The sequence below is a fragment of the Perca fluviatilis genome, chromosome 7, assembly GCF_010015445.1.
Source record: "Perca fluviatilis chromosome 7, GENO_Pfluv_1.0, whole genome shotgun sequence".
Classification (NCBI taxonomy): domain Eukaryota; kingdom Metazoa; phylum Chordata; class Actinopteri; order Perciformes; family Percidae; genus Perca; species Perca fluviatilis.
In genome coordinates, this window is record NC_053118.1 from 37,624,245 (window position 1) to 37,649,112 (window position 24,868).

The 24,868-nt window shown below is 41.4% G+C and overlaps 2 protein-coding genes across 2 annotated transcripts; both read right to left on the bottom strand.

The window, feature by feature from the left end:
- Window positions 1-5,462: 5,462 nt before the first annotated feature.
- Window positions 5,463-7,835, bottom strand: LOC120561711 (nuclear factor 7, brain-like). The gene has a single exon (XM_039804913.1). The coding sequence runs from the start codon at window positions 7,437-7,439 to the stop codon at window positions 6,054-6,056; it is 1,386 nt and encodes a 461-aa protein (XP_039660847.1). The 5' UTR covers window positions 7,440-7,835; the 3' UTR covers window positions 5,463-6,053.
- Window positions 7,836-15,794: 7,959 nt separating this feature from the next.
- LOC120562467 (nuclear factor 7, brain-like) lies at window positions 15,795-18,647 on the bottom strand. Its single transcript, XM_039806181.1, has 2 exons — window positions 17,498-18,647; window positions 15,795-17,180 (listed from the first exon to the last, which is right to left on the bottom strand). Exons 1-2 carry the CDS (start codon window positions 18,431-18,433, stop codon window positions 16,695-16,697), a joined length of 1,422 nt encoding a protein of 473 aa, XP_039662115.1. The 5' UTR covers window positions 18,434-18,647; the 3' UTR covers window positions 15,795-16,694.
- Between the last annotated feature and the right edge of the window lie 6,221 nt (window positions 18,648-24,868).

Genomic DNA, 24,868 nt, shown 5'->3' on the forward strand with positions numbered 1-24,868 from the left:
TCACCTCCTCCTCCCTGTACGACTTTCACCCCCCAGTTACATCTTAACTGGCATGAGAAAACTAGAGATAGTTTCAGGGCGACCTTGTAGCCCCTATCTGTTCAGACAAACAGTGCTCACATCATGTTCCAGACTGCATGCCTCACAAAGTTAGAATCAAAATCTACATGTGGGAATGAGATATAAACTCTTTCAGCATTTGTGAGAGAATTAAAGTACAAATAAAACATAAAAATATATGGAATTATGCTTAAATGTAATTTTCCCAATACAGGTGAAGGGTATGTGATGATGTGGGGGGTATGGTGAAGGTATGTGATGATGGGGGGGGTAATGGGGGTATGGTGAAGGGTATGTGATGATGGGGGTATGGTGAAGGGTATGTGATGATGGGGGTATGGTGAAGGGTATGTGATGATGTGGGGTATGGTGAAGGGTATGTGATGATGGGGGGTATGGTGAAGGGTATGTGATGATGGGGGGTATGAAGGTATGGATGATGGGGGTATGGTGAAGGTATGTATGATGGGTAGAAGGGTAGGAAGGTAGGAAGGTAGTGGGGGAGGGGGGGGGTGTGGAGGGGGTAGGTGGGGGTGGGGGGGGGGGGGGGGGATGGGGGAGGGAGGAGTGATGAGGGGGAGAAGGGAGGGATGTAGAAGGGGGGTGAAGGTGTGATGATGGGGTGGGGGGGGGGGGGGGGGGGGGGGGAGGGAGGGGGGGGGGGGGGGGGGGGGGGGGGGGGGGGGGGGGGGGGGGGGGGGGGGGGGGGGGGGGGGGGGGGGGGGGGGGGGGGGGGGAGGGGGAAGGGGGGGGGGGGGGGGGGGGGGGGGGGGGGTAGTGGGGGTATAGGGGGGGGGGGGGAGGGTGGATGTGGGGTATGGTGAAGGGTTGTGTGATGTGGGGGTATGGTGAAGGGTAGTGATGTGTGGGGTATGGTGTGTGGGGGGGAGGTGAGGTATGGGGGGTAGTGAGGGGGAGGGAGAAGGGTAGAGAGGGGGTAGGTGAGGGTATGTGATGATGGGGGGTATGGTGAAGGGTATGTGATGATGTGGGGGTATGGTGAAGGGTATGTGATGATGTGGGGGTATGGTGAAGGGTATGTGATGATGTGGGGGTATGGTGAAGGGTATGTGATGATGTGGGGGTATGGTGAAGGCTATGTGATGATGTGGGGGGGTATTTTAATTCCTAAGACCAAGGGAACTTTATCAGGATGCATAGTATCCTGGATCCATGAAATAACTGGCCTTTAAAAATAAACATCTGCCTGCCTCTATGGGAATTTAACATAGGGGTGGACTGACTTATGCCCCCTGTATTTTAACGAAGAAAATGTATTTCTTTACAATACATTATTCATTCACAAAGAAAATTAGTGTCCTTAAAGGTTGATTCTTCCTATTTTTTTTTTAATTCAACCAAAAGATGATTTTGTTATTCCTCATTTTAGTCAACTTTAGCAGGGGTTCAGGGGACAGACAGGGAAGAACAGGCTATAGACTACTTTGCCCGTCCCAATCCTGCTATCATGAAAACATTTTTAAATTATCATCCATTACATTACATGTCATTTAGCTGACGCATTTATCCAAAGCGACTTACAGTTAAGTGCTTTCAACTTTGAAGGTTCAAACTTCAGACAAGTAGTAAGTGCAAGTACATTAGCTTTAAATAAGCAAAGCTATAAAGAGACATAAGAAAGGGCAGCTTTAAGAATATACAGTATATATTTATACATTATTCAAGGTGCTATCGGAAGCAGCGCTGTATAGTAACAAAGTAGAACTACTTCACTACTCTACTAAGTACTAAAAGGCTGAATCTGCACTCTACTTAAGTATAATTTTTTTCTCCTACTTCCACTTTTACTTGAGTACATATTTTTGATGAATGAAATACTTTTACTCCGATACATTTTTTATGTGCTGCATCGTTACTGTTGTGAATTCGTCACGCTACGGAGGTTACAGTGTGTGTAGTCACGTAAGTTACGTAAGAAATCCCGAGATCGCGTTGTGTTTCTTTTCATTACGGTCGCCCGTTCAGAAGTCAGAGAGGATGTAATTTTGTACTCATACTATTTAGCTATTGTTGCAGCAGAGTAAGCTATTCCTGAGTTGTTTCAGCCAGCAATGAGTCCTGAATGTTAACAGTTTGACCCTGTGATGTGAAGCTGCTAGTTTATCTGTATTTTGCTAGCTTGCTAACTTTCCACTAGGCCTACATCACACATTTTATTTTTCAGTATTTGTTTGTAAGTGATTAATTACCCACTGTTGTATCAGATAATAGTAGTTATAACAGCATTAATGTACCTTTTTGGGTTTATTTCAGAAACTTCCTTCATATCCAGCAATGTACAGCTTGTGACTGCCTGTAATGCACCGTCTTAATACCAAGTAAAAAGTTGAACTCCAACAATATGATATTCAAAATTTGACTGCTTTCTTTAATAACTACATAACACAATACTTTTAGTACGTGAGTAGTACATTTTAAAATAAACTACTTGCAATACTTTTGTACTTCTACTTAAGTGGGGTGCTTAAAGAGCACTTCAACTTCTACTCAAGTCACTTTTTTTAGATAGAGCACTTGTACTTTTACTCAAGTATGGGTCTCTAGTACTTAATACATCTCTGGTCGGAAGAGATGTGTTTTTAGCTTTCGGCAGAAGACGTGTAGGCTTTCGGCCATCCTGATGTCGATAGGGAGCTCGTTCCACCATTTGGAGGCCAGGACAGTGAACAGTCGGGATTTCAGTGAGTGATTAGTTGTCCCTCGCTGTGAGGGGGCAGCAAGCAGGTTGGCTGATGCAGAGCGGGTTGGGGTGTAGGGGTTGACCGTGCCCTGGATGTAAGCTGGGGCTGATCCGTTCGTGGCCCTGTATGTAAGTACTAGTGTCTTGAAGCGGATGCGGGCAGCAACTGGTAACCAGTGAAGGGAGCGGAGGAGCGGTGTAGTGTGAGAGAACTTGGGGAGGTAGAAGACAAGTCGAGCTGCTGCGTTCTGAATGAGCTGCAGGGGCCAGATGGCACATGCAGGCAGGCCAATCAGGAGGGGGCAGAGCAAGTAAGCAACAAAGAATAAGCCGTGAATCCATAAATATGAGCGATTGTATAAATGCATGTGATATTACTGATGTACATCACTATCTAGACCACACCTTGCACCAACTGTATATTGACTCTTCACTACATTTCAGCATTTATATAGACTGTGCGCGACACACAGGAGGATGAATAGACTGTAACAAAACTCTGTATCTGGTGCTTTGTACAGTAAGATTAGTTGATGAGTTTATGTCGGGGCAGAAATCAAGTTTGAAGCCAGCTGCATAGCGGGCATGCCTGGACATGTCTGTAGTTTGGAATGCTAACGGACAGTGTGAAGAAAGCTGCCGCTGAGGAAAAAAGGGATTGTTTGTGTGTGTGTGTGTGTGTGTGTGTGTGTGTGTGTGTGTGGCTGGCGGGGGGGCGGGGACATGGGCACAGAGGGGAACGTGTGTGTGTGTGTGTGTGTGTGTGTGTGTGTGTGTGTGTGTGTGTGTGTGTGTGTGTGTGTGTGTGTGTGTGTGTGTAGCTCATCTAAATACTCATGAGCAGACCATATAAGGCAGAAAAGCTCTCGTTTCAGTCCAGTCCCATTTAACAGGGTAGCATTATGGCCAAAAAAACAGCAAAAGAGACATTTTCAGCCCAACCAATGTTACATACTCTATTAGGAGACCTTAAGGAACAGTGTGATATACCCTATATAACCATTCTTTCACCCCTTTAAGTAAATGTACTTTTTTACATTGAAGAACTGACAAAACATGTATCTACTTAACTACAACTGTCTGCTCATATCTCATATCTCACCAACGCTTCACATATCGAAACCAAATTTGGTAGATGGACTCAAGACCCAATCCCTAGAACATAAAATACATTTGGTGACCTCTGACCACTATGGGGGCGCTAAAAACAAAGGAAGTGAGCTCATATCTCCGCAACGTTTTGATGTATGAAGTCCAAACTTGGTACAGGGACTTGGCACTTGATTGTGAGAACGCACAAACAATGAGCTCCCTCATTGCTGCTTGCAGCTATATTTTTAAATAAGACTCTTCCAGGTTCCAGTTTAAAAGCTTTAATCTCATTTTCAGCAGCACAGAAACACATGAAGAATTACAATGGACAGATCATAATAGTGGAAGTAGAAAGAAAAGGTAAATTCTTAAGTAAGGTAGGCTACCGCAAAGTACACTTAAGCTAAATTACTTTCCAGCTCTGTCAAATCATGTATCTACTATCTCAGCAGAACAGAAACACACAAAGAAATACATACAAATCATGATAACATCTCTTTAACATTTTGAATCAATAAACAAATCAGGATCACTTTAACCCTCCACCAAACACCAAAACAATTCTTATAACAAATCATGTTCACGTTACAGCGCTGTCTGTTTTGTTGACATGTTAACAGAGTGAGGTACAGAGTAGTTTTACTGGCATGTAGCAATTTTTTGATATAAAAATGCCACTGCAGGGTGTTAAAGGTATAATCAATGATCTAATGGTAAACAAATCACAGCTCACAGCTTCATTGACAGGTATTGTAATTCAGAAACAGGAGTTATTAATTATGTTACATCGGTAATAGATATCTGAAACATGTTACTAAATAAACCCAAATTCTGGAACATGGCCAGGCCCATTTCAACAACAAGGCCATTTAAAATGCTATGATTTATGTTACATTAAACATTAAAAGTATCGAGACAAAGTACAACACACACAGAACAGGTCATCAAAGGGCCAAGAGATTAAGAAAATAAAAACCAAGAGAATATAACTGTACAACTGAATATATCTGTATTTTCAATTAAATTGTATTAATAGTATGAAATCATAACAGAGTTATCTCTCATTTTACAGATAGAGTAGGTTAAGACCACACTATAATTTTCAAAGACCCAACAATTCCAGTAATTCCCCCAAGAACAAGCATATTTTCTGAACTCAATGAATGTAATGATAGGTCTGTTCAAAAGAATAAACTTTGACATTAACGAAAACAACCTTAAAGGTGCTGTAGGTAGGATTGTGAATATCCAGGACTTAGCCAAAAAATTTGAACATTGACAACTTCTCAGTTCCTCCCCCCGTTTCAGGTAAAACCCAAAACTGGCTCCTAAGCCCCTCCCCCCACAAGGGAGAGCTGTGCACAAGTTTATCGGTGTTTATTTCCCCCAACGGTGCCTTCCAGGCAGCACTGCCTCGAACTGGACCCTCCGACTGATGATGGCACAGAACACACCAAACAGACACCAAACTGACCTCGCCAGACTGTCCGACGGACGGTGGCCCAGTGGTTAGTGCTGTGGCCTCACAGCATGAAGGTTCTGGGTTCAAATCCAGGCCTTTCTGTGTGGAGTTTTCTCCGGTTTCCCCCACCACTAAAAATATGTTCCCCTCCCCCTCCCTAACTAGCTAACTAACACTAACTAGCTGATGTGCAGTGAGCGTTCTGGTGTCTGGCGTCGTAAGGCGTTGTATGGCTGCCTTGTAGCACCCACCTCAAATGCACTCAAATGAGCTTTGAGTGTCTATGATAAAGTGCTATATAAATGTAATAAAATAAAATAATCGGGTTGTTGTGTCAGGGCCTTAAGATGAATAACTTACAATCGACACAAAGTACTTATTAATAAGCTTGCACTCGGAGAGCACAGACCTTCCCCAAGGTCCAATGCAGAGTAATTTTTCCCAGTCAGGAACTAACTTTTTCAATAATTCCTACACCACTTGAATGCAACACAAACGCTGTAGTTCGCAATGTTAATGAAAAAATATAAAATGTGGGTATCCGCCCCATGATTCAGATCAAAATGTAATGGGTTTTTCTCAGCCCATGCTACACTCTTCCACAAAGTTATATAAAAACTAGCCAATTGTTATTCTATAATTCTGATGACAGACAAACAAACAAACCGAATCGAAAACATGACCTCCTTGGCTGATTTTTGACAGTTTATACTATTTGCTGTTAATAATCATCATCATCTATTTCTGTTCTACAGTCACACAGACCTTCAGCGGTAAAACCTTCACTTCCTCCCTAGTGTCAATCAATGGAAACAGCCTCTCAGTGAAAGTGTGTGTGAAGGTGTGTATGTGTGTGTTAGTACCAAGATCATAGAACGACAGCTTTCCTCTGTTCCAGTCCAAAGTCAGTCGGACCCTCTGGGGCTTCTTCTTCACTCTGAGAACAGTGTCTGGATCTGGTCGTGACCGTGCTGAGTATTTACCTTGTTCGAACACTATGCTCCATATTCCAGACCGCATGACTTCCTTCCTCTGGACAGACTCCGCTAACACACCCAGTTCCCACTCTGTACTGTTTCCAACATCTGCATCCCAGCTGTGAGTCCCTGAGTTAAAGCCCTCAGAGCCCAGGACAGAGAGGTAGTAATAATCAAACCTCTCTGGATTATCAGGAAGCTGCTGTCTCTCTCCTTGTCTCACACTGGTCATATCTTCAGACAAGATGAGTTCTGGATAAGCAGTGTTTGGGTCCAGGATCACAGGAGTGTAGGAGACCTCGTCCTTCATCTTGTTCCAGATGTTGAAGCTCAGGTTGCCCAGGTGTTTGGCCTCGTCTATCAGAGCTCCTGAGAGCAGCTGTGGATCATCCAGCAGGGGGCGCTGCTGGACTCTTTCCACTGCAGCCTTGTAGTAGATCAGGAATGAGACGTCTTCAGCTCTCAGCTGCTCCTCTGTGGCTCTGACTGTGTCTGAAAGAGCTCCAATCTCTCCGCTCAGAGCCTCCATCTTCTCCTTCATCCTCTGACTCTTCTGCTTCTGTTCCTCCCTCAGTGCAGCCATCCTGGCCTCCTCTTCATTTTCTAGAAACTGGTGAAGCTTCTTAAATTGCTTCCTAATCTGCATCTCTGTGCGTCGGGACTGGACTTTTATGTGTTCTGCTGTTTGATCAAACTTCACTTTAACTTGTTCAAATCCCTTTAACTTCTCCTTTAAGGGCTGCAGAGTTCCCTGGAGTTTCTTCTTGTGTTGTCGAGCAGCTTCATCGGTGGGTCTGAATCTGTGGTTGGTGTGTGTTTCTGAATCTCTGCAGACAACACACACCGGCTGCTGATGGTCCAGACAGAAGAGTTTGAGTTTCTCAGAGTGCAGACTGCAGAGAGCCTCTGAAGATCTCTGATCTCTCTCCTGTATGAAGGCCTCACACAGGTTCTTCAACACCAGGCTAACATGGGGTTTAGACAAGGATCTTTTCCTACAAACTGGACACTCCCGTGTTGGTTTGTCTATCCACCAGCTCTGTAGACAGTCTTTACAGAAGCTGTGGCTACACGACAGAACAACAGGATCTCTAAAGACGTCTTGACAGACCGGACAGCAGAGATCCTGCTCTGATCTGGAAGCCATTCAGTCTCCGAGTGAAAACGGAAACACAGCAGACAGACAGCTCAACGACTGAAACTTTTCCCTGAAAGTTACTTTCACTTTGAGTCTTTGTTCTTATAAAACTCACGTTCAGTTTGTGGATTCAGCAGCTGGTTGAAATGTACTATTCCTGTATTCCCAGAACTCCTTCCTGTATACAGTAAGCTATATGTTCTCTCTCAGTAGAAGTAGTGGTTTTTATCTGAAGCTGAAACTATTCACCTCTCAGTGTGTGTGTGTGTGTGTGTGCCTATTTCCTGTTTTATCTCCGGTGAGTTTTGTGAGGGGCGGAGCTTCATTTTCACAGTTTGTCTGGTCTATTTAATAAAGATGTTGTCCCCTGATGTTGTTTAACTGAATTACATACTGTTTACTACTTCTGTGTTTGTCTTGAGTGTGTAGTTTGTTCTTACAAGAAAAGAATCAAAAAAATAATCAGATTGAGCATGCAAACTAACTAGGGCTGTCAATTGATTAAAAAAATTTACTAATTAATTGCACAATTTGCTGTAATTAATCGCGATTAATCGCTTTTTTTAAAATGAGACCGAAGCTTGTAGTAATGGATATTTAAATGCTAAATCACTTAACTTTGCAAATACGAAGAAAAAACAAACAAGGAAAGGTTCTGCTAAGTTCAGAATGTTTAATATCTTTCAGAACAACAGCAGCAACAATTTGGCTTATTTAGTCCTGCTGAAGGCTGCTGAAACGGCTAGAAACTGTCCGACTTGAGAGCAGATTTTTGTCACCACCCCCAATATTAACCACATACATAATATACCATATTCTGAATAATATACAAATATATATCTACAAATATATAAATATATATATATAGATATAGATATATATCGAATATAAATTACAATCTAGGCAGTACTTAATATAAATATTATAATATACATAGTGTTTAATCTGAATGACTAAGCAAAGCACATATATCTAAACACAGAAATGCACATCAATATCAATGTTACACATTAAAACAGTAACCCAAAACCACAAAGGTGTATGTTGGCCTAAAGTGAAAACAGTGAGTGTAGTTTTAGATAGCGACGCTGTGCACAGCAATCCATTACCAATGTAAAGCGATTGACTACATTTCCCTTCCAGCACCGCAACCAAGAAGTAGCTTGTGTGACAGTGAGACGCACCAATTTCAAACATTTACTGGAATATAGTCACGGATACTATCCAGTCGACAGCGTTAAACATCAGACTGCAAATAAGGTTTTATCAGCGTGACCAACGTAACAGTTATCAAGCAAACAAATCGCGCACGTACATATCGGCAGCACAGCAGTAGCGCAACAGACGAAAAAACTTAAACCGCAGCTCTATGTAGCGAAACAGCAGCTTACCGGTGGCGCATCTCTCCTGACGAGACAACATGTCGGAACTAGTACTCGGTCCCGTTTATAGCCCGTGCTCATTCATTTCTGGATTCTAACACATCGTCTTTTTTCTCTTTTGGGAACCTACTGGTCCATGTTTCAACTTTTGACTGGACGGTACTTCAATCAGGTAAGTCCCTCCCACCTATTAACCTGCGGTACATTGCTGTTGAACACCCGTGACGTAGTGAATGCTACAAATACAGAGTAGCGCCGCCTGCTCTTATGGAGACGTATTACGTTTCTCAGCCGCCACATGAAGTAAACAAACAGAGCTGCGTTAATTTTGTTAATTTTTTTAACAAGTAAAATATTAAAAAATTTGCGCAAAAATTAACGCGTTAATTTTGACAGCCCTAAAACTAACATTTACTCAATTTCACTGAGACAACAACAAGAGGAAAAGCAACAGAAACTAAACACCGTGATGAATGAGTACCGTGTGCTGAGTTGCAGATGTGTGTGTTTGCATGTAGAGGGAAAAGAAAAACAGCCAGAAGTAACAATGAATAAGCTGTGAATAAATATGAGCGTGATTGTAATGCATGTGATATTACTGATCTACATCACTATCTAGACCACACTTTGAGACTCTTTACTACATCTCAGCATTTATATAGACTGTTGTTAGAGAAATTAAGATACATACTTTTTCGTCCGATTAGTATTAAAACTGTTTGCATTATAACAAAACAAAACACTCTTGCTGACGCCATCTGGTATCTTGTCCTTGTCTGGAGCACGGTGTGATGCTGAGGAAAGAACAGGCGCTCCTTGACTGAGATAACTGACGACATCGACTCTTCATCAGGAATATAGAGTTTTATCACATTGTACGTTGTATTACAAAAGCTGTTGTAGAAAGCTTATTCTGAGTCACTTTCTGTACTTATGCTGTGAGTGCTGTAAACTGACCCTACTTGCAAGTAAACACAACTGTATTATAACTTCAGTGGTTCCTGTCTATTACTTGATAATGTAATTATTCTAACAACTGTCTACTCATTTATATCGTGTTATTCCTGATCTACATCACTACCTAGTCCACTATTTGTACTAACTGTATTTTGACTTTTCACTACATTCAACATTTACATAGACTGTCTATTCCGGTTAACTGTGTTATCACTGACCTATATCACTAACCAGACCACTACCTGCACTAACTGTATATTGACTTTTCACTACATTTCAGCATTTATATAGACTGTCTATTCATATATATTACGCAACACCACTAACTAGATCATAATTTGCACTAACTGTTTGTGTTTTGTTTGGCCCTTCACTACATCTCAGCAGCGTTATAAGCCACTTTCATAACGTTCCTAGAACCCTTTTTTCCCTGTGTTCTGACTGGACAAATTTGGGGATTATTAAGTTCCTGTGGCCGCAGTTCCTTTTGCTCTTTCTGCTCCTACTTCAGGGCAGGGTCTTTTCCCTTTCCCGCATAGTGGTGGTTAGATGGCTGTGTTATAATAACAAAAGGTCAGTTTCCATGGCCACTTGGCCAGTGTGAATGCAAATGGCAAACCGGTTTTGGGGGAGAGTAGTTAGTAGAACTGTTTAGAAGTGGACTGTTCCTATAACTACATTCCTGTAACTACTTGGTCGGAAAGAGGGTTTTGATCTGTTCTATGCAGAGACAGAGGGTGAGAGTGGAGACAGAAGGGTCTGACTTCTAATCTATGCAAAGACAGAGAGTGAGAGTAATAATAATAAATTGAATTTATATAGCGCTTTTCATGGACTCAAAGTCGCTTGAGAGTAGAATAGAATGCCTTTCATGGTCATTATACACATGTAAAACAAGATTAAAAGCTACTCTTTTTCCAGTGTCAACATGTGCGTAAGAGAACTGTAACAACTTGTAATAAATAGTGGTGTCAAACGATTGAAATATTTGATCACGATAAATCGCATTAATGTCATAGTTAACTTTCAATTAATCGCAATTAATCGCAAACTGAATTTTCATCTATTCTAAATGTCCCTTGATTTCTTTTTGTCCCATTATTTTTTCTCATTTTAATGTTCTTATTAACATGGAAAAGTGGATCGGCTTCCTTTGTGCCTTTGTCGCATGGCTTTGACAAGGGGGCAGAGAATTGGCATTAGCTGTGTGCTCGGCCATCAGCTGTGTGCTTGGCTATCAAGTGGTATTTCAGAGTGGACGTGCTGCGATGATAGCTCAGTTCACAACGACAAAACACACACATCACTTTGGTCTTGTCAATGGAACCATTTGGCAACTTAGTAGAGTAGGGACCCCCAACTACATGTTGCCCACTGTAACAAATTAAGTTGCATTAAACTGGGCTGGATGGATGACAATGAATAGCTGTGAATCCTTAAGCTTAACTGTATGGCTACCTTACCAAGCTTATCTCCAATGTGTAATTTAAATTTTAAAAAATTCACAAAAATTCAAACTTTTTCACATCAAGGACCACTAAACTGACACTAATTAGACCACGGACCCCGATCTGATAAGACTTTGTCCCATGGGTCCCCTAGCTAATAGGATTTTTGCTTTTATATGTTTTATTACAGAAAGTGAATGTAACCGTTGAGCAAAATAGTCATACAATCTGTCATTGTGTTCCTTATGGATGAAAATATAGTGAAAATTGTTGGGGACCCCCTGGAACCCCTTCAAGGACCCCTTCAAGTCCCCAGACCCCACTTTGAGAAACACAGCCCTAGGGGTCACGGACCCCCAGTTGGATATCTCTGCATTAAAGTATTCCTTTAAAGTGAGAGTCCACACAAAATCTATCTTTTGAATGAGATAAGACTAATAACTTTATTCATCTGGAGGGAAACTGTTAAAACCTGACTCCTCCAGATGAATTGCTTCGCATTATCTCGGCATATCGGTTGGAGAACTTTTGGGAAGGGGCGAAAACCCTGGTTAGCTGATTGGATAAACCATCTGTCTATCACCACCTATGTTGGTGATAGACGGGCCGAATCAACCAATCAGATCAACTTCTTGCCGAAACCAGTCGGGAGAAGAGCAAAAACATCTTTTCCTCCGAGAAAAGCCTCCAGTGCCGATTTTTGCTGTTCTTTCAACGAAGGACTACTTTCTAATTCAGATAAAACTTGCACGATAGCCACGCTCATCTCATCCGTGGAAGCTGCCACGTTGTTTAGACTGAACAGTCACTTCTCATTGCGTCACACCTAAACCCGCCTCAAAACCAACGCTGATTGGTCGGTCGTTTGGCGAACGGCTCCAAATTTTCTCTACCTCAAGATGCCAGACTGATTTGCGAGTGGAAAACTGGAGCTCGCGAGATCAGTACGGTCTCACAAGGCTAGAATTGTTATGCTTCAAGTGTGGTAAAAACAAGAAAAAGTGCAAAAAAGAATTCATAAAAAATAAAGATCAATAAGATGCAATAACCAAAATGCCAGAAATGTAAACCAGTGAACGTTAAGTGTCATTATTTTTTTTTATAATTATAATAGTTAATTAACTTATATTAATTTTATATTTTATATAATTCACAGTGTGTGTTTATATCACTTATAAGTAATAAGAATTGCCTTTCTTTGCCTTTTATTTACAAATTACATTTACCAAGCTTGACTCTGAGAGATAAGTACAAATGTACCTGTACTGTCCTGTTAGCTTGGTCCTACCAGACTCTCGTACACTAGCCTGGTCCTACCAGACTCTGGTACATTAGCCTGGTCCTACCAGACTCTGGTCCATGTCATTTGTTCAGAGAGTCTGGCCACTCTCCATTGACAAGTGTTAACTTCCTTGGATCTATTGGATCTGCCCAGAGCCACTCTGGATCTGCCAGAACCAATCGCTAACGTTTGGTCGTGACGTCGGCTTAGCATCGCTAGAGTTAGCCTTAGCCAACTCCTTCACCGCTAAAGGAGTGAGCTGGAAAATCAAACTGTTCCCGAACCCCGTTGGGAGGAGGGCCACAACATCATGGCCACCAACACAACTCAGCAAAGATTGTTCCTGCTCGGGCTTTAACTTCTCGATATTCGGCAACGTTGCCACAACGGACCGGATGGCTTCGCTCACATCTTTCTCTGCCGCCATTACGGAACTACAACTCAAACTAGCGCACAACCTCAACGTCATTGTTCTCAGCCACTCCCTCTGTTTGCTGATTGGACCGGTTAAGATTTAGCTGGAGAAAACCCAAGAATATACCGCAAACCCAAATGGAGTACTGAAGGAAAATGAAAATTGAGCGGAAGTACATAGGAGGGCAGAGCCAGGCTGAAGTTACTATGCATCAGGACATTAAAGGCAACAGTCTTTTCAACAAACTGTTCCACTTCCATGTGTGTCAGCCTGGACTGCCTCCCTGTCTAGCACATGACCCATTAGAGGAGGTTATAGACTATGACTTAGCAATTTGTTTGCAGTTCTTAATCAAAACAAAACAGTGGTTTAGTTACGAATTACTAAATAACAGACTTCGATCATTTCCTGGTGAAAGCACCAACAAACCAAATGCTGTTCCCAGCAATGGAGCAAAGTTTGGGGGCTATGCATCCCAGAACAGGTGGCAATTGAGGTTCTTGCCTATTTTAAATAAAGATACCACAAGTGCATGACAGAATTGAAGATGCTGGCAATGCTGTATGGCAGCTGATACTACTTCTGAGGGAGCTAACTGAATTTGTCTGTGCACCTAGCCTTTCAGAATCTCAGATTGCTTACATAAAGGTACTGATCGAGGAGTATGTGGAAATGAGGCAGGAGGTATTCCAATATGTAAATCTTCGACCTAAACACCACTATCTGCTTCACTATGCCGACTTGAGTTTACAGTTTGGTCCACACATACATACTTGGACAGTGTGCTTTGAAAGAAAGCATAGCTACTTTAAATTATGCATCAGGTAATGTAAAATCTTCAGAAATGTGACAAAGTCGGGCGCCCAGATAGCTCAGTTGGTAGAGCGGGCGCCCATGTACAGAGGTTTACTCCTTGATGCAGCGGGCCCAGGTTTGACTCCAACCTGCGGCCCTTTTGCTGCATGTCTTTCCCCACTCTCTCTCTCCCCTTTCGTGTCTTCAGCTGTCCTGTAAAATAAAGGCCTAAAATGACCACCAAAAAAACACTTGCTGATAGACATCAGTTATTTCAGGCTTATCAGAGTCAGGGCAGTTTATTTAGCCCTCAGGTTAAGGTTTCAGACTTAACTCATGTAACTCAGCTGTCAGATTTAATTTTCATTTCATTTTTAATTTATTAAACAGGAAAAGATTAAAGACAATCGGGCCTGACTCAGTGTAAAACTGATTTTCAGCAGGTTCCTGCTCTGCAGAACATAAACACCACATACACAACAAAAACTCCTAGACAGAAACAGTAACAAACACACAGACCAGGAGAATTAGCAACAGGGCAAAGCCATAAAGCTGACTTAATGGTCGCAGGTAAACCTCTCCATTAAATAGCGAGCAAATGTTAATTTAAATGATGTTATTAACGTTAAAGTTCTGATGTGCTGTGGAATGTCATTCCAGACTTAAGTGAGCACATAGAAAGATAAGTCCAGGTGAGAGGCACTTCATATGTAGACTCTAATATACGGCTCTATCATTCCTGATCCTATACTTCCACCTAGTGGGGGGGAGGGGGAATGCAATAACATGAATAATACTGAATGAAGTACTGAAGGTGAAGATTATGGGCATATATCACACACATAAATTACCTATCTAGCTAAATTGGAGAACACAGTATTACTATGTTACCCTGTTTTAACCACTACAGACACTAAGCATAGGTACAATTGTACTTTATATACTGCTGTAGTAGTTTTATGGCCAGAACTTTGACAATACTCTGACAGCAGTAGACAGACTGTTTGCTCTCTTGATCATCTTTGGTTTTATTTATTCAAGTTTAGAATACATATTCTGTAATGCACTACAAATTCTGCAGGCACACATTGAAATGATTCCTGCTCATATTATTGTAAGGCGCTTACAATCAGCATACTTGTTTTGTCAGTTAGTGTGTGTGTTTGAATGTTTTGTTTATGAACTAAATCAAATAAAAATATAAATCTTTTAAACTCACTATTTATCTCAGGTTAATGAGTAATGAGATGTTTGTTAAGAGGGAAAACTCTTGTAAAATAAATAAACGTTATTTTGTTTATATAGTGGTGGATTATTTGATCATGTTGTAGCTGTTTAGTTAATTAATTTAGCACACTAATTGGTCTTGTGATGGTAGCAGCCATTGTATTAAAGCACTGTTTGAGTATAAACAAAATCCAATATTTATTAGAAAACTGAGGCTTCATTTAACAGTACAGATTTAATTAGAATTGAGGATATATGCTGCACTTACTTAGTTACATTCAAGAACTGACAAAACATGTATCTACTTAACTACAACTGTCTCTTTCTTCTGCACTAAATTATTTTCAGAATTTATACTAACTGAATTTATCTTTAATAAGACTCTTTTAGTTTAGTCTTTAAAAATGTAATCTCATTCTCAGCAGCACAGAAACACAAGAGGAATTACAAACATATCATGATAACATCAATTTAACATTTTAAATCAATAAACAAATCAGGATCACTTTAACCCTCCACCAAACACCAAAACAATTCTTACAACACATCATGTTCACGTTACAGCGCTGTCTGTGTTGTGGAGCCATGTGGTTTGTTGACATGTTAACAGAGTGAGATACAGAGTAGTTTTACTGGTATGTAGAAACTTTTAAGATAACACTGCAGGGTGTTAAAGGTATAGTCAATGATCTAATGGTAAACCAATCACAGCTTCATTGACAGGTATTATAATTCAGAAACAGGAGTTATTAATTCTGATTATGTTACATTGGTAATAGATATCTGAAACATGTTACTAAATAAACACAAAATTTGGAACATGGCCAGGCACATTTCAACAACAAGGCCATTTAAAATGCTATGTTTTAAGTTACATTAAACATTAAAATATTGAGACAAAGTACAACACAACACACAACAGGTCATTAAACTGCCAAGAGATTAAGAAAATAAAAACCAAGAGAATATAACTGTACAACTGAATATATCTTTATTTTCAATTCAATTGTATTGTAATAGTATGAAATCATAACAGGAGTTATCTCTCACTTTACAGATAGAATAAGTCTAGACCACACTCTATAATTTACATAGACCCAACAATTCCAATAATTCCCCCAAGAGCAAGCATATCTTCTAAACTCAATGAACGTACTGATAGGTCTGTTCAAAAGAATAAACTTTGACATTAACAAAAACAACCTTAAACTTGAAGAGAGAGCGGACCTCCTTAAAAAGCCAAATTTGTCATCTGCATAGTTGATGTTGGTTTGTATAATTTGGCCTAATGGAAGCATGTAAATGTAAAATAAGCGGGCCGAGGCTTGAGCCTTGGGGAACTCCACATATCTTGTTGCCAAGATGAATAACTTAGCAACAATCGACACTAAGTATTTCTTTATAAGTTTAGTCCCAGTCAGGAACTAGTTTTTCCAATAATTCCTACACCACTTGAATGCAACAAAAACACTGTAGCTCGCAATGTTAATGCAGAAATAATTTGTGTATCCGCCCCGTGATTCAGATCAAAATGTAATGGGTTTTTCTCAGTCCATGCTACACTCTTCCACCAAGTTACATAAAAATCGGGCCAATTGTTATTCTGTATTTCTGATGTCTGGGCCCCTGGTTAGCTCTTCTGGTGGAGCGGATGCCCATGTATAGAGGTTTACTCCTCGACGCAGCGGCTGCAGGTTTGACTACGACCTGCGGCCCTTTGTTGCATGTCATTCCCCTTCTCTCTACCCTTCTCTTTTTTTAACCCATAATTAAATGATAATCATCATCATCACCATCCTCATTACCATCATAATCTTCATAACCACCATGACCATCATAATCATCATAATCATTAATCTGTTCTACAGTCACACAGACCTTCAGTGGTAAAACAAACATGTTCTCCTCAGTGTCAGTCAATGGAAACAACTTCTCAGTGAAAGTGTGTGTGAAGGTGTGTATGTGTGTGTTAGTACAAAGATCATAGAACGACAGCTTTCCTCCGTCCCAGTCCAGAGTCACTCGGATCCTCCGGGGCGGCGTGTCCGGCTCAAGATCGGTTTCTGGATCTGGTAGTGACTGTGCTGAGTATTCACCTTCTTTGAACACTATGCTCCATATTCCAGACTGAATGTCTCTCTTCCTCTGGACAGACTCTGCTAACACACCCAGTTCCCAGAATGTACTGTTTCCGACCTTGACATCCCAGCTGTGAGTCCCTGAGTCAAAGCCCTCAGAGCCCAGGACACCTATAGATAGAGAAAGAGATACTTTATTAAGGTGTCCAATAGCTTTGACACAAAATATATACACATATGCACACAGACATATGACATCCAGGCACACATACTACAAAAATACAATACAAACAGTGTGCCCTTACAGTAAAGTATGGTATGTATGGTAAGTATGATGATGATGAAGGCATGGTACAAAGGGCAGACTTAAACACTTAGGTCAATCCCACTCCTCCCCTTCTGTATATAATAATAATTACCTATGCAGTCACAATCCAACCTCTCAGGATTACCAGGAAGTTGCAGTTGTTCTCCCCATCTCTATAGTTTTCTCACACAGGTCAGTTCATCAGACAGGATGAAGTCTGACATAGCAGTGTTTGGGTCCAGAATCACAGGAGTGTAGGAGACCTCGTCCTTCATCTTGTTCCAGATGTTGAAGCTCAGGTTGCCCAGGTGTTTGGCCTCGTCTATCAGAGCTCCTGGGAGCAGCTGTGGATCATCCAGCAGGGGGTGCTGCTGGACTCTTTCCACTGCAGCCTTGTAGTTGATCAGGAATGAGACGTCTTCAGCTCTCAGCTGCTCCTCTGTGGCTCTGACTGTGTCTGAAAGAGCTGCTATCTCTCTGCTCAGAGCCTCCATCTTCTCCTTCATCCTCTGACTTTTCTGCTCCTCTTCCTCTCTCAGTGCAGCAATCCTGGCCTTCTCTTCATGTTTTAGAAACTGGTGAAGCGTCGTAAACTGATCCTTAATCTCCATCTCTGTGCGTCGTGACTGGACATTTATGACTTTTGCTGTTTTATCACATTCCTCTTTTACTCGTTCAAAACCCTTTAACTTCTCCTTTAAGGGCTCCAGAGTTTCCTGAAGTTCCTTCTTGTGTTGTCGTGCAGCTTCATCGATGGGTCTGAATCTGTGGTTGGTGTGTGTTTCTGAATCTCTGCAGACGAGACACACCGGCTGCTGATGGTCCAGACAGAAGAGTTTGAGTTTCTCAGAGTGCAGACTGCAGAGAGCCTCTGAAGATCTCTGATCTCTCTCCTGTATGAAGGCCTCACACAGGTTCTTCAACACCAGGCTAAGATGTGGTTTAGACAAGGATCTTTTCCTACAAACCGGACACTCCCGTGTCTGTTTCTCTCTCCGCCAGCCCTTAAGACAGTCTTTACAGAAGCTGTGGCTACACAACAGAACAACAGGATCTCTAAAGATATCTTGACAGACTGGACAGCAGAGATCCTCCTCTGATCTGGAAGCCATTTAGTCTCTGAGTGAAGACGGAAACACAGCAGGCTCAATCACAGCAGGCTGACAGCTCAGCCACTTCAACTTTTCCCGAAAGTTACTTTCACTTTGAGTCTTTGTTCTTATAAAACTCACGTTCACTTTGTGGTTTCAGCAGCTGGTTGAAGTCCCAGAACTCCTTCCTGTAGCTGTTCTCTCTCAGTAGAAGTAGTGGTTGTCTGTGTGTGCCTGCTTCCCTGTTTTATCTCCGGTGAGTCTTGTGAGGGGCGGAGCTTCATTTTCACAGTTTGTCTGGTTGAGTTTGTTGCCACACTATTTAATAAAGGTGTTGTCCCCATTACATACTGTTTACCACTTCTGTGTTTGTCTTGAGTGTGTAGTTTATTCATACAAGAACAGATCCAAAAAAATAATTAGATTAGATAATCTGAGCATGCAAACTAACATTTACACATTTTAACTGAGACAACAACAAGAAGAAGAAGAGGAATAGCAACAGAAACTAAACACCGTGATGAATGAAGACAGTGTGCTGAGTTGCAGATGTGTGTGTTTGCATGTAGAGGGAAAAGAAAAACAGCCAGAAGTAACAAAGAATAAGCCATGAATCCAAAAATATGAGCGTGATTGTATAAATGCATGTGATATTACTGATCTACATCACTATCTAAACCACACTTTGTGTCTCTTTACTACATCTCAGCATTTATATAGACTGTTGTCAGAGAAATTAAGATACATACTTTTTCGTCTGATTAGTATTAAAACTGTTTGCATTATAACAAAACAAAACACTGTTGCTGACGCCATCTGGTATCTTGTCCTTATCTGGAGCACGGTGTGATGCTGAGGAAAGAACAGGCGCTCCTTGACTGAGATAACTGACGACATCGACTCTTCATTAGGACTATAGAGTTTTATCACATTGTACGTTGTATTACAAAAGCTGTTGTAGAAAGCTTATTCTGAGTCACTTTCTGTACTTAGGCTGTGAGTGCTGTAAACTGACCCTACTTGCAAGTAAACACAACTGTATTATAACTTCAGTGGTTCCTGTCTATTACTTGATAATGTAATTATTCTAACAACTGTCTACTCATTTATATCGTGTTATTCCTGATCTACATCACTACCTAGTCCACTATTTGTACTAACTGTATATTGACTTTTCACTACATTCAACATCTACATAGACTGTCTATTCATATATATTATGTTATAACTGATCAACACCACTAAGTAGATCATAATTTGCACTAACTGTTTTTGTTTTGTTTTGTTTGGCTCTTCACTACATCTCAGCAGTGTTATAAGTCGCTTTCATAAAGTTCCTAGAACGTTTTTTTCTTGTGTTCTGACTGGACAAATTTGGGGATTTGACTCTGACCACAGTTGACCTGTAACTCTTTCAGCTCCTACTTCAGGCCAGGGTCTTTTCCCTTTTCCCTTTCCTGCATAGTGGTGGTTAGATGGCTGTGTTATAATAACAAAAGGTCAGTTTCTATGGCCACTTGGCCAGTGCGAATGCAAATGGAAAAAAACGGTTTTGGGGGAGAGTAGTTAGTAGAACTGCTTAGAAGTGGACTGTTTCTATAACTATGTTCCTGTAACTACTTGGTCGGAAAGAGTCCGCCCTTCTGTGGTCATGTGTTAACAGTCCTGAAAAACCTCAGTTTTACAATTATATTCCTGTAGAGTTGTGGCTGGTTTCTCAAAATGAAAACTCTCTCTATTGGTCAGACGTCTCCCAAGATAAGGCGTACCTCTGAATTCTCAGGTTACTTCAGGTCAAGAAGATAGGTTCTAACGTGTGTATGTTAATTCCCCCTTCTGCTGCAGGAAAACACAACCTCTGGTCTAGTCTCGTCTGTCCTAGCAGGGGCCTTGGCTGAAGCCGGAGCCAAAAAGTTCTCTTCCTGCCCTGAAACAACAGGTTTCTTTCAATATGCTAAATGTCTGACAATAGCCGCTTTCCGACCGGAGGGATTTTTGTAGTTCCTAGAACATAACGTTCCTAGAACCCTTTTTGTTTTCGTGTTCTGACTGGACCAATTTGGGGATTATTTAGCTCCTCTTTCAGCTCCTACTTCATGGCAGGGTCTTTTCCCTTTTCCCTTTCCTGCATAGTGGTGGTTAGATGGCTGTGTTATAATAACAAAAGGTCAGTCCCTATGGCCACTTGGCCAGTGTGAATGCAAATGTGAAAAAACGGTTTTGGGGGAGAGTAGTTAGTAGAACTGTTTAGAAGTGGACTGTTCCTATAACTACGTTCCTGTAACTACTTGGTCGGAAAGAGGCTTTTGATCTGATATATGCAGAGATAGAGGGCTAGATTTATCAAGCCATTTGCGCCTGTTTCCAGGCGCTAATTGGTCGCAAAGACGGACGTAACCGATGCGGGCTATTTACAAACAGGGACACTTGGGTAAAATCGCAGATTGTCTGCCACATGAGCGAGAAGAGACAAGTTGAGCTTTCAATATGCGTTCGTGGGAGGGTCGTGGGGAAAGTGGGAGTTCCACCCAAAAAGGTGGGAGGATAAACGCAAAGTGCGCCTAATTATATATTCCGTGGTATTTACAAAGACTGTCAGTAAGAGCGCGCCTCTATTCTGCGGGGGGAATTCTCCGCCTCTTAAAAGCAGGTCTAAACCAGCCGCAATCGAGTTTCCTCGTAGACCAAGACGAAGACATAGGCGAGGCTGAAAATATTTTTAAACACAAGAATCACACTTTGTCAGTGAACACAACATCATTTAGCATTACAGATCAAGCAGCCATGCAATATTAGAGTTACTGGAAGAAATCAAAGATGAAATTGAATCTCCCACTCAGCGTTCACATCCCATTCCAGCAGTTGTTAAACTCCTCCCTACATTACAAATATTGGCATCAGGATCATTTCAAAGAGTCATAGCATCAGCAGTGGGAATATCGCAGTCTGCACTCAGCCATATCATAGCACAAGTACCGCTTTGCTACAGCGCAATTTACGGTATACGGGGCGGAGAAAGACGCTGATTGGCTGATGGGTGTCAGGGTTGATAAATACTACGCAACATGTGGAAGCATAGCGTGCGCTATTACCGAACTCGCATAAACAGACGCAGCGCAAACTGTGCTAGTGTTAGTAAATTAGGCCCAGAGGGAGAGAGTGGAGACAGAAGGGTCTGACTTCTAATCTATGCAAAGGCAGAGAGTGAGAGTAGAATAGAATGCTTTTTATTGTCATTATGCACATGTACAACAAGATTTAAAGCTACTCTTTTTCCAGTGTCAACATGTGCGTAGGAGAAATGTAACAACTTGTAATAAAAAGTGCTGTCAAATGATTAAAATATTTAATCGCGATTAATCGCATTAATGTCATAGTTAACTTTCAGTTAATCGCACATTTTTATATATTCTAAATGTCCCTTGATTTCTTTTTGTCCCATTATTTCTTGTCATTTTAATGCTCTTATCAACATGGAAAAGTGAATCAGCTTGCTTTGTGCTTTTGTCGCCTGGCTTTGATGAGGGGGGGGAAGAATTGGCATCAGCTGTGTGCTCGGCCATCAGCTGTGTGCTCGCCTATCAGGTGGTATTTCAGAATGGACTTGCTGCGATGTTAGCTCAGTTCACAACGACAAAACACACACATCACTTTGGTCTTGTCAATGGAACCATTTGGCAACTTTTTAAAAGTAAACTCTCCATTCAGAATCTTATTGGCATCCATTTCGGTGTCTCGCACTCGCCATCCACTCAAAACGTACCGTTAGCCTGCTACTCTTTGGCCGGCTCGCCAAGCCCAAACCAGTGTGTGCGGCGTGCCTGTTGTTGTGTTTCCGGTCTAGCTAGATCCGGTGTGGTGTTGTAGTTTTTCTAACGTTACTAGTTGTTGCAACAGCATGTGAAAAAAAACTACAAACTTTGCTAGGCCAAAAAGAACGTTAATCTCGCGGTAAAAAAATGTACGCCGTTAAAATGGGTTTGCGTTAACTGACAGCACTAGTAATAAAATAAGTAGTGCAAAAGAAGAAGGGGGGGGGGGGGGTAAGGTACACAGTTGTGAGACGCTATATACATATATAAAACATATAAAAAATTATAAAGGTAGATATGGTATTATTTACAGTGTGATGCAGTGTGAAGCGAAGTAATGATATTGCACATTAATGAAATTGCACAGATAGTAGAAACAGGATATGGATTTAGATCTTCCTATTTTGCCTAACCCAGCTGCAGCATACATTGAATACATAAAAACATAAAAAATACATGGTTATCAAGAATCAGCATTGTTTAAACTTGTTTTAACTCAACAGACCCCTGAAAGAGAGGCAGAGTAGGGACCCCCAACTACATGTTGCCTACTGTAACAAATTAAGTTGCATTAAACTGGGCCGGATGGATGACAATAAATAGCTGTGAATCCTTAAGCTTAACTGTAAATATATCTATAACTATATATCCAATGTGTAAATTAAATTTAAAAAAATTCAGAAATAGGCCAATTTATCTTTGCTCTTAAAATATTAGAATTATTTTAATGTATTTGTGCCCCTCTGCACTAACTGTGAGGACCCCCTAGGGCAGTGCTTCCCAAACTTTTTCACATCAAAGACCCCTAAACTGACTAATTAGACCACGGATCCCGATCTGATAAGACTTTGTTCCTTTGTACCCTACTGATTTGCTTTTATTTGCTTTTGCTTTATGTTTTATTACAGAAAGTGAATGAAACCCATTAGGAAAATAGTCATACAATCTGTCATTGTGTTCCTTATGGATGAAAGTATAGTGAAAATTGTTGGGGACCCCCAGGAACCCCTTCAAGGATCCCTGGGGGTCCTTAGACCCCACTTTGAGAAACACAGCTCTGTTGAATATCTCTGCATTAGAGTATTCCTTTAAAGTGAGAGTCAACACAAAATCTATCTTTTGAATGAGATAAGACTAATAACTTTATTCATCTGTATCAAGTGCAGTAAAAAGTAGGAAAAAGTGCAAATAAACAATTCATAAAAAATAAAGATCAATAAGGTGCAATAACCAAATGTACACAAACAAAATGTAAACCGTTACAGCGTTAGCCCTAGCCAACTCCTTCACCACTAACGGAGCGAGTTGGAAAATCAAACTGTTCCCGAACCCCGTGGGGAGGAGGGCCTCAACATCATGGCCACCAACACAACTCAGCAAAGATTGTTCTCGCTCGGGCTTTAACTTCTGGATATTTGGCAGCGTTGCTAAAACAGACCAAATGGCTTCGCTCGCATCTTTCTCTGCCTCCATTACTAGCGCACAACCTCAACGTCATCGTTCTCAGCCACTCCCTCTGTTCGCTGATTGGACCGCCAAAGATTTGGCCGGAGAAAACCCAAGAATATACCGCAAACCCAGACGGAGTACTGAAGGAAAATGAAAATTGAGCGGAAGTACGTAGGAGGGCCGAGCCAGGCTGAAGTTACTATGCATCAGGACATTAAAGGCAACAGTGTTTTCAACAAACTGTTCCACTTCCATGTGTGTCAGCCTGGACTGCCTCCCTGTCTAGCACATGACCCATTAGAGGAGGTTATAGACTATGACTTAGCAATTTGTTTGCAGTTCTTAATCAAAACAAAACGGTGGTTTAGTTACGAGTTACTAAATAACAGACTCCGATCATTTCCTGGTGAAAGCACCAACAGACCAAACGCTGTTCCCAGCAATGGAGCAAAGCTTGGGGGCCATGCAGCCCAGAACATGTGACTATTGAGGTTCTTGCCTATTTTAGTGCATGACAGAATTGAAGATGCTGGCAATGCTGTATGGCAGCTGATACTACTTCTGAGGGAGCTAACTGAATTTGTCGGTGCACCTAGCCTTTCAGAATCTCAGATTGCTTACATAAAGGTACTGATCGAGGAGTATGTGGAAATGAGGCAGGAGTTATTCCCACATGTAAATCTTCGACCTAAACACCACTATCTGCTTCACTATGCCGACTTGAGTTTACAGTTTGATCCACTCTTACATACTTGGACAACGCGCTTTGGAAGAAAGCATAGTTACTTTAAATTATGCATCAGGTCATGTAAAATCTTCAGAAATGTGACAAAGTCGGGCGCCCAGATAGCTCAGTTAGTAGAGCGGGCGCCCGTGTACGGAGGTTTGCTTCTCGACGCAACGGACCTGGGTACAACTCCGACCTGTGGCCCTTTTGCTGCATGTCTTTCCCCCCTCTGTCTTCAGCTGTCCTGTAAAATAAACGATGGCCTAAAATGCCCCCCAAAAAATCACTTGCTGATAGACATCAGTTATTTCAGACTTATCAGAGTCAGGGCAGTTTATTTAGCCCTCCGGTTAAGGTTTCAGACTTAACTTATGTAACTCAGCTGTCAGATAAAGATAAGTCCAGGTGAGAGGCACTTCATATGTAGAATCTAATATACAGCTCTGTCATTCCGGATCCTATACTTCC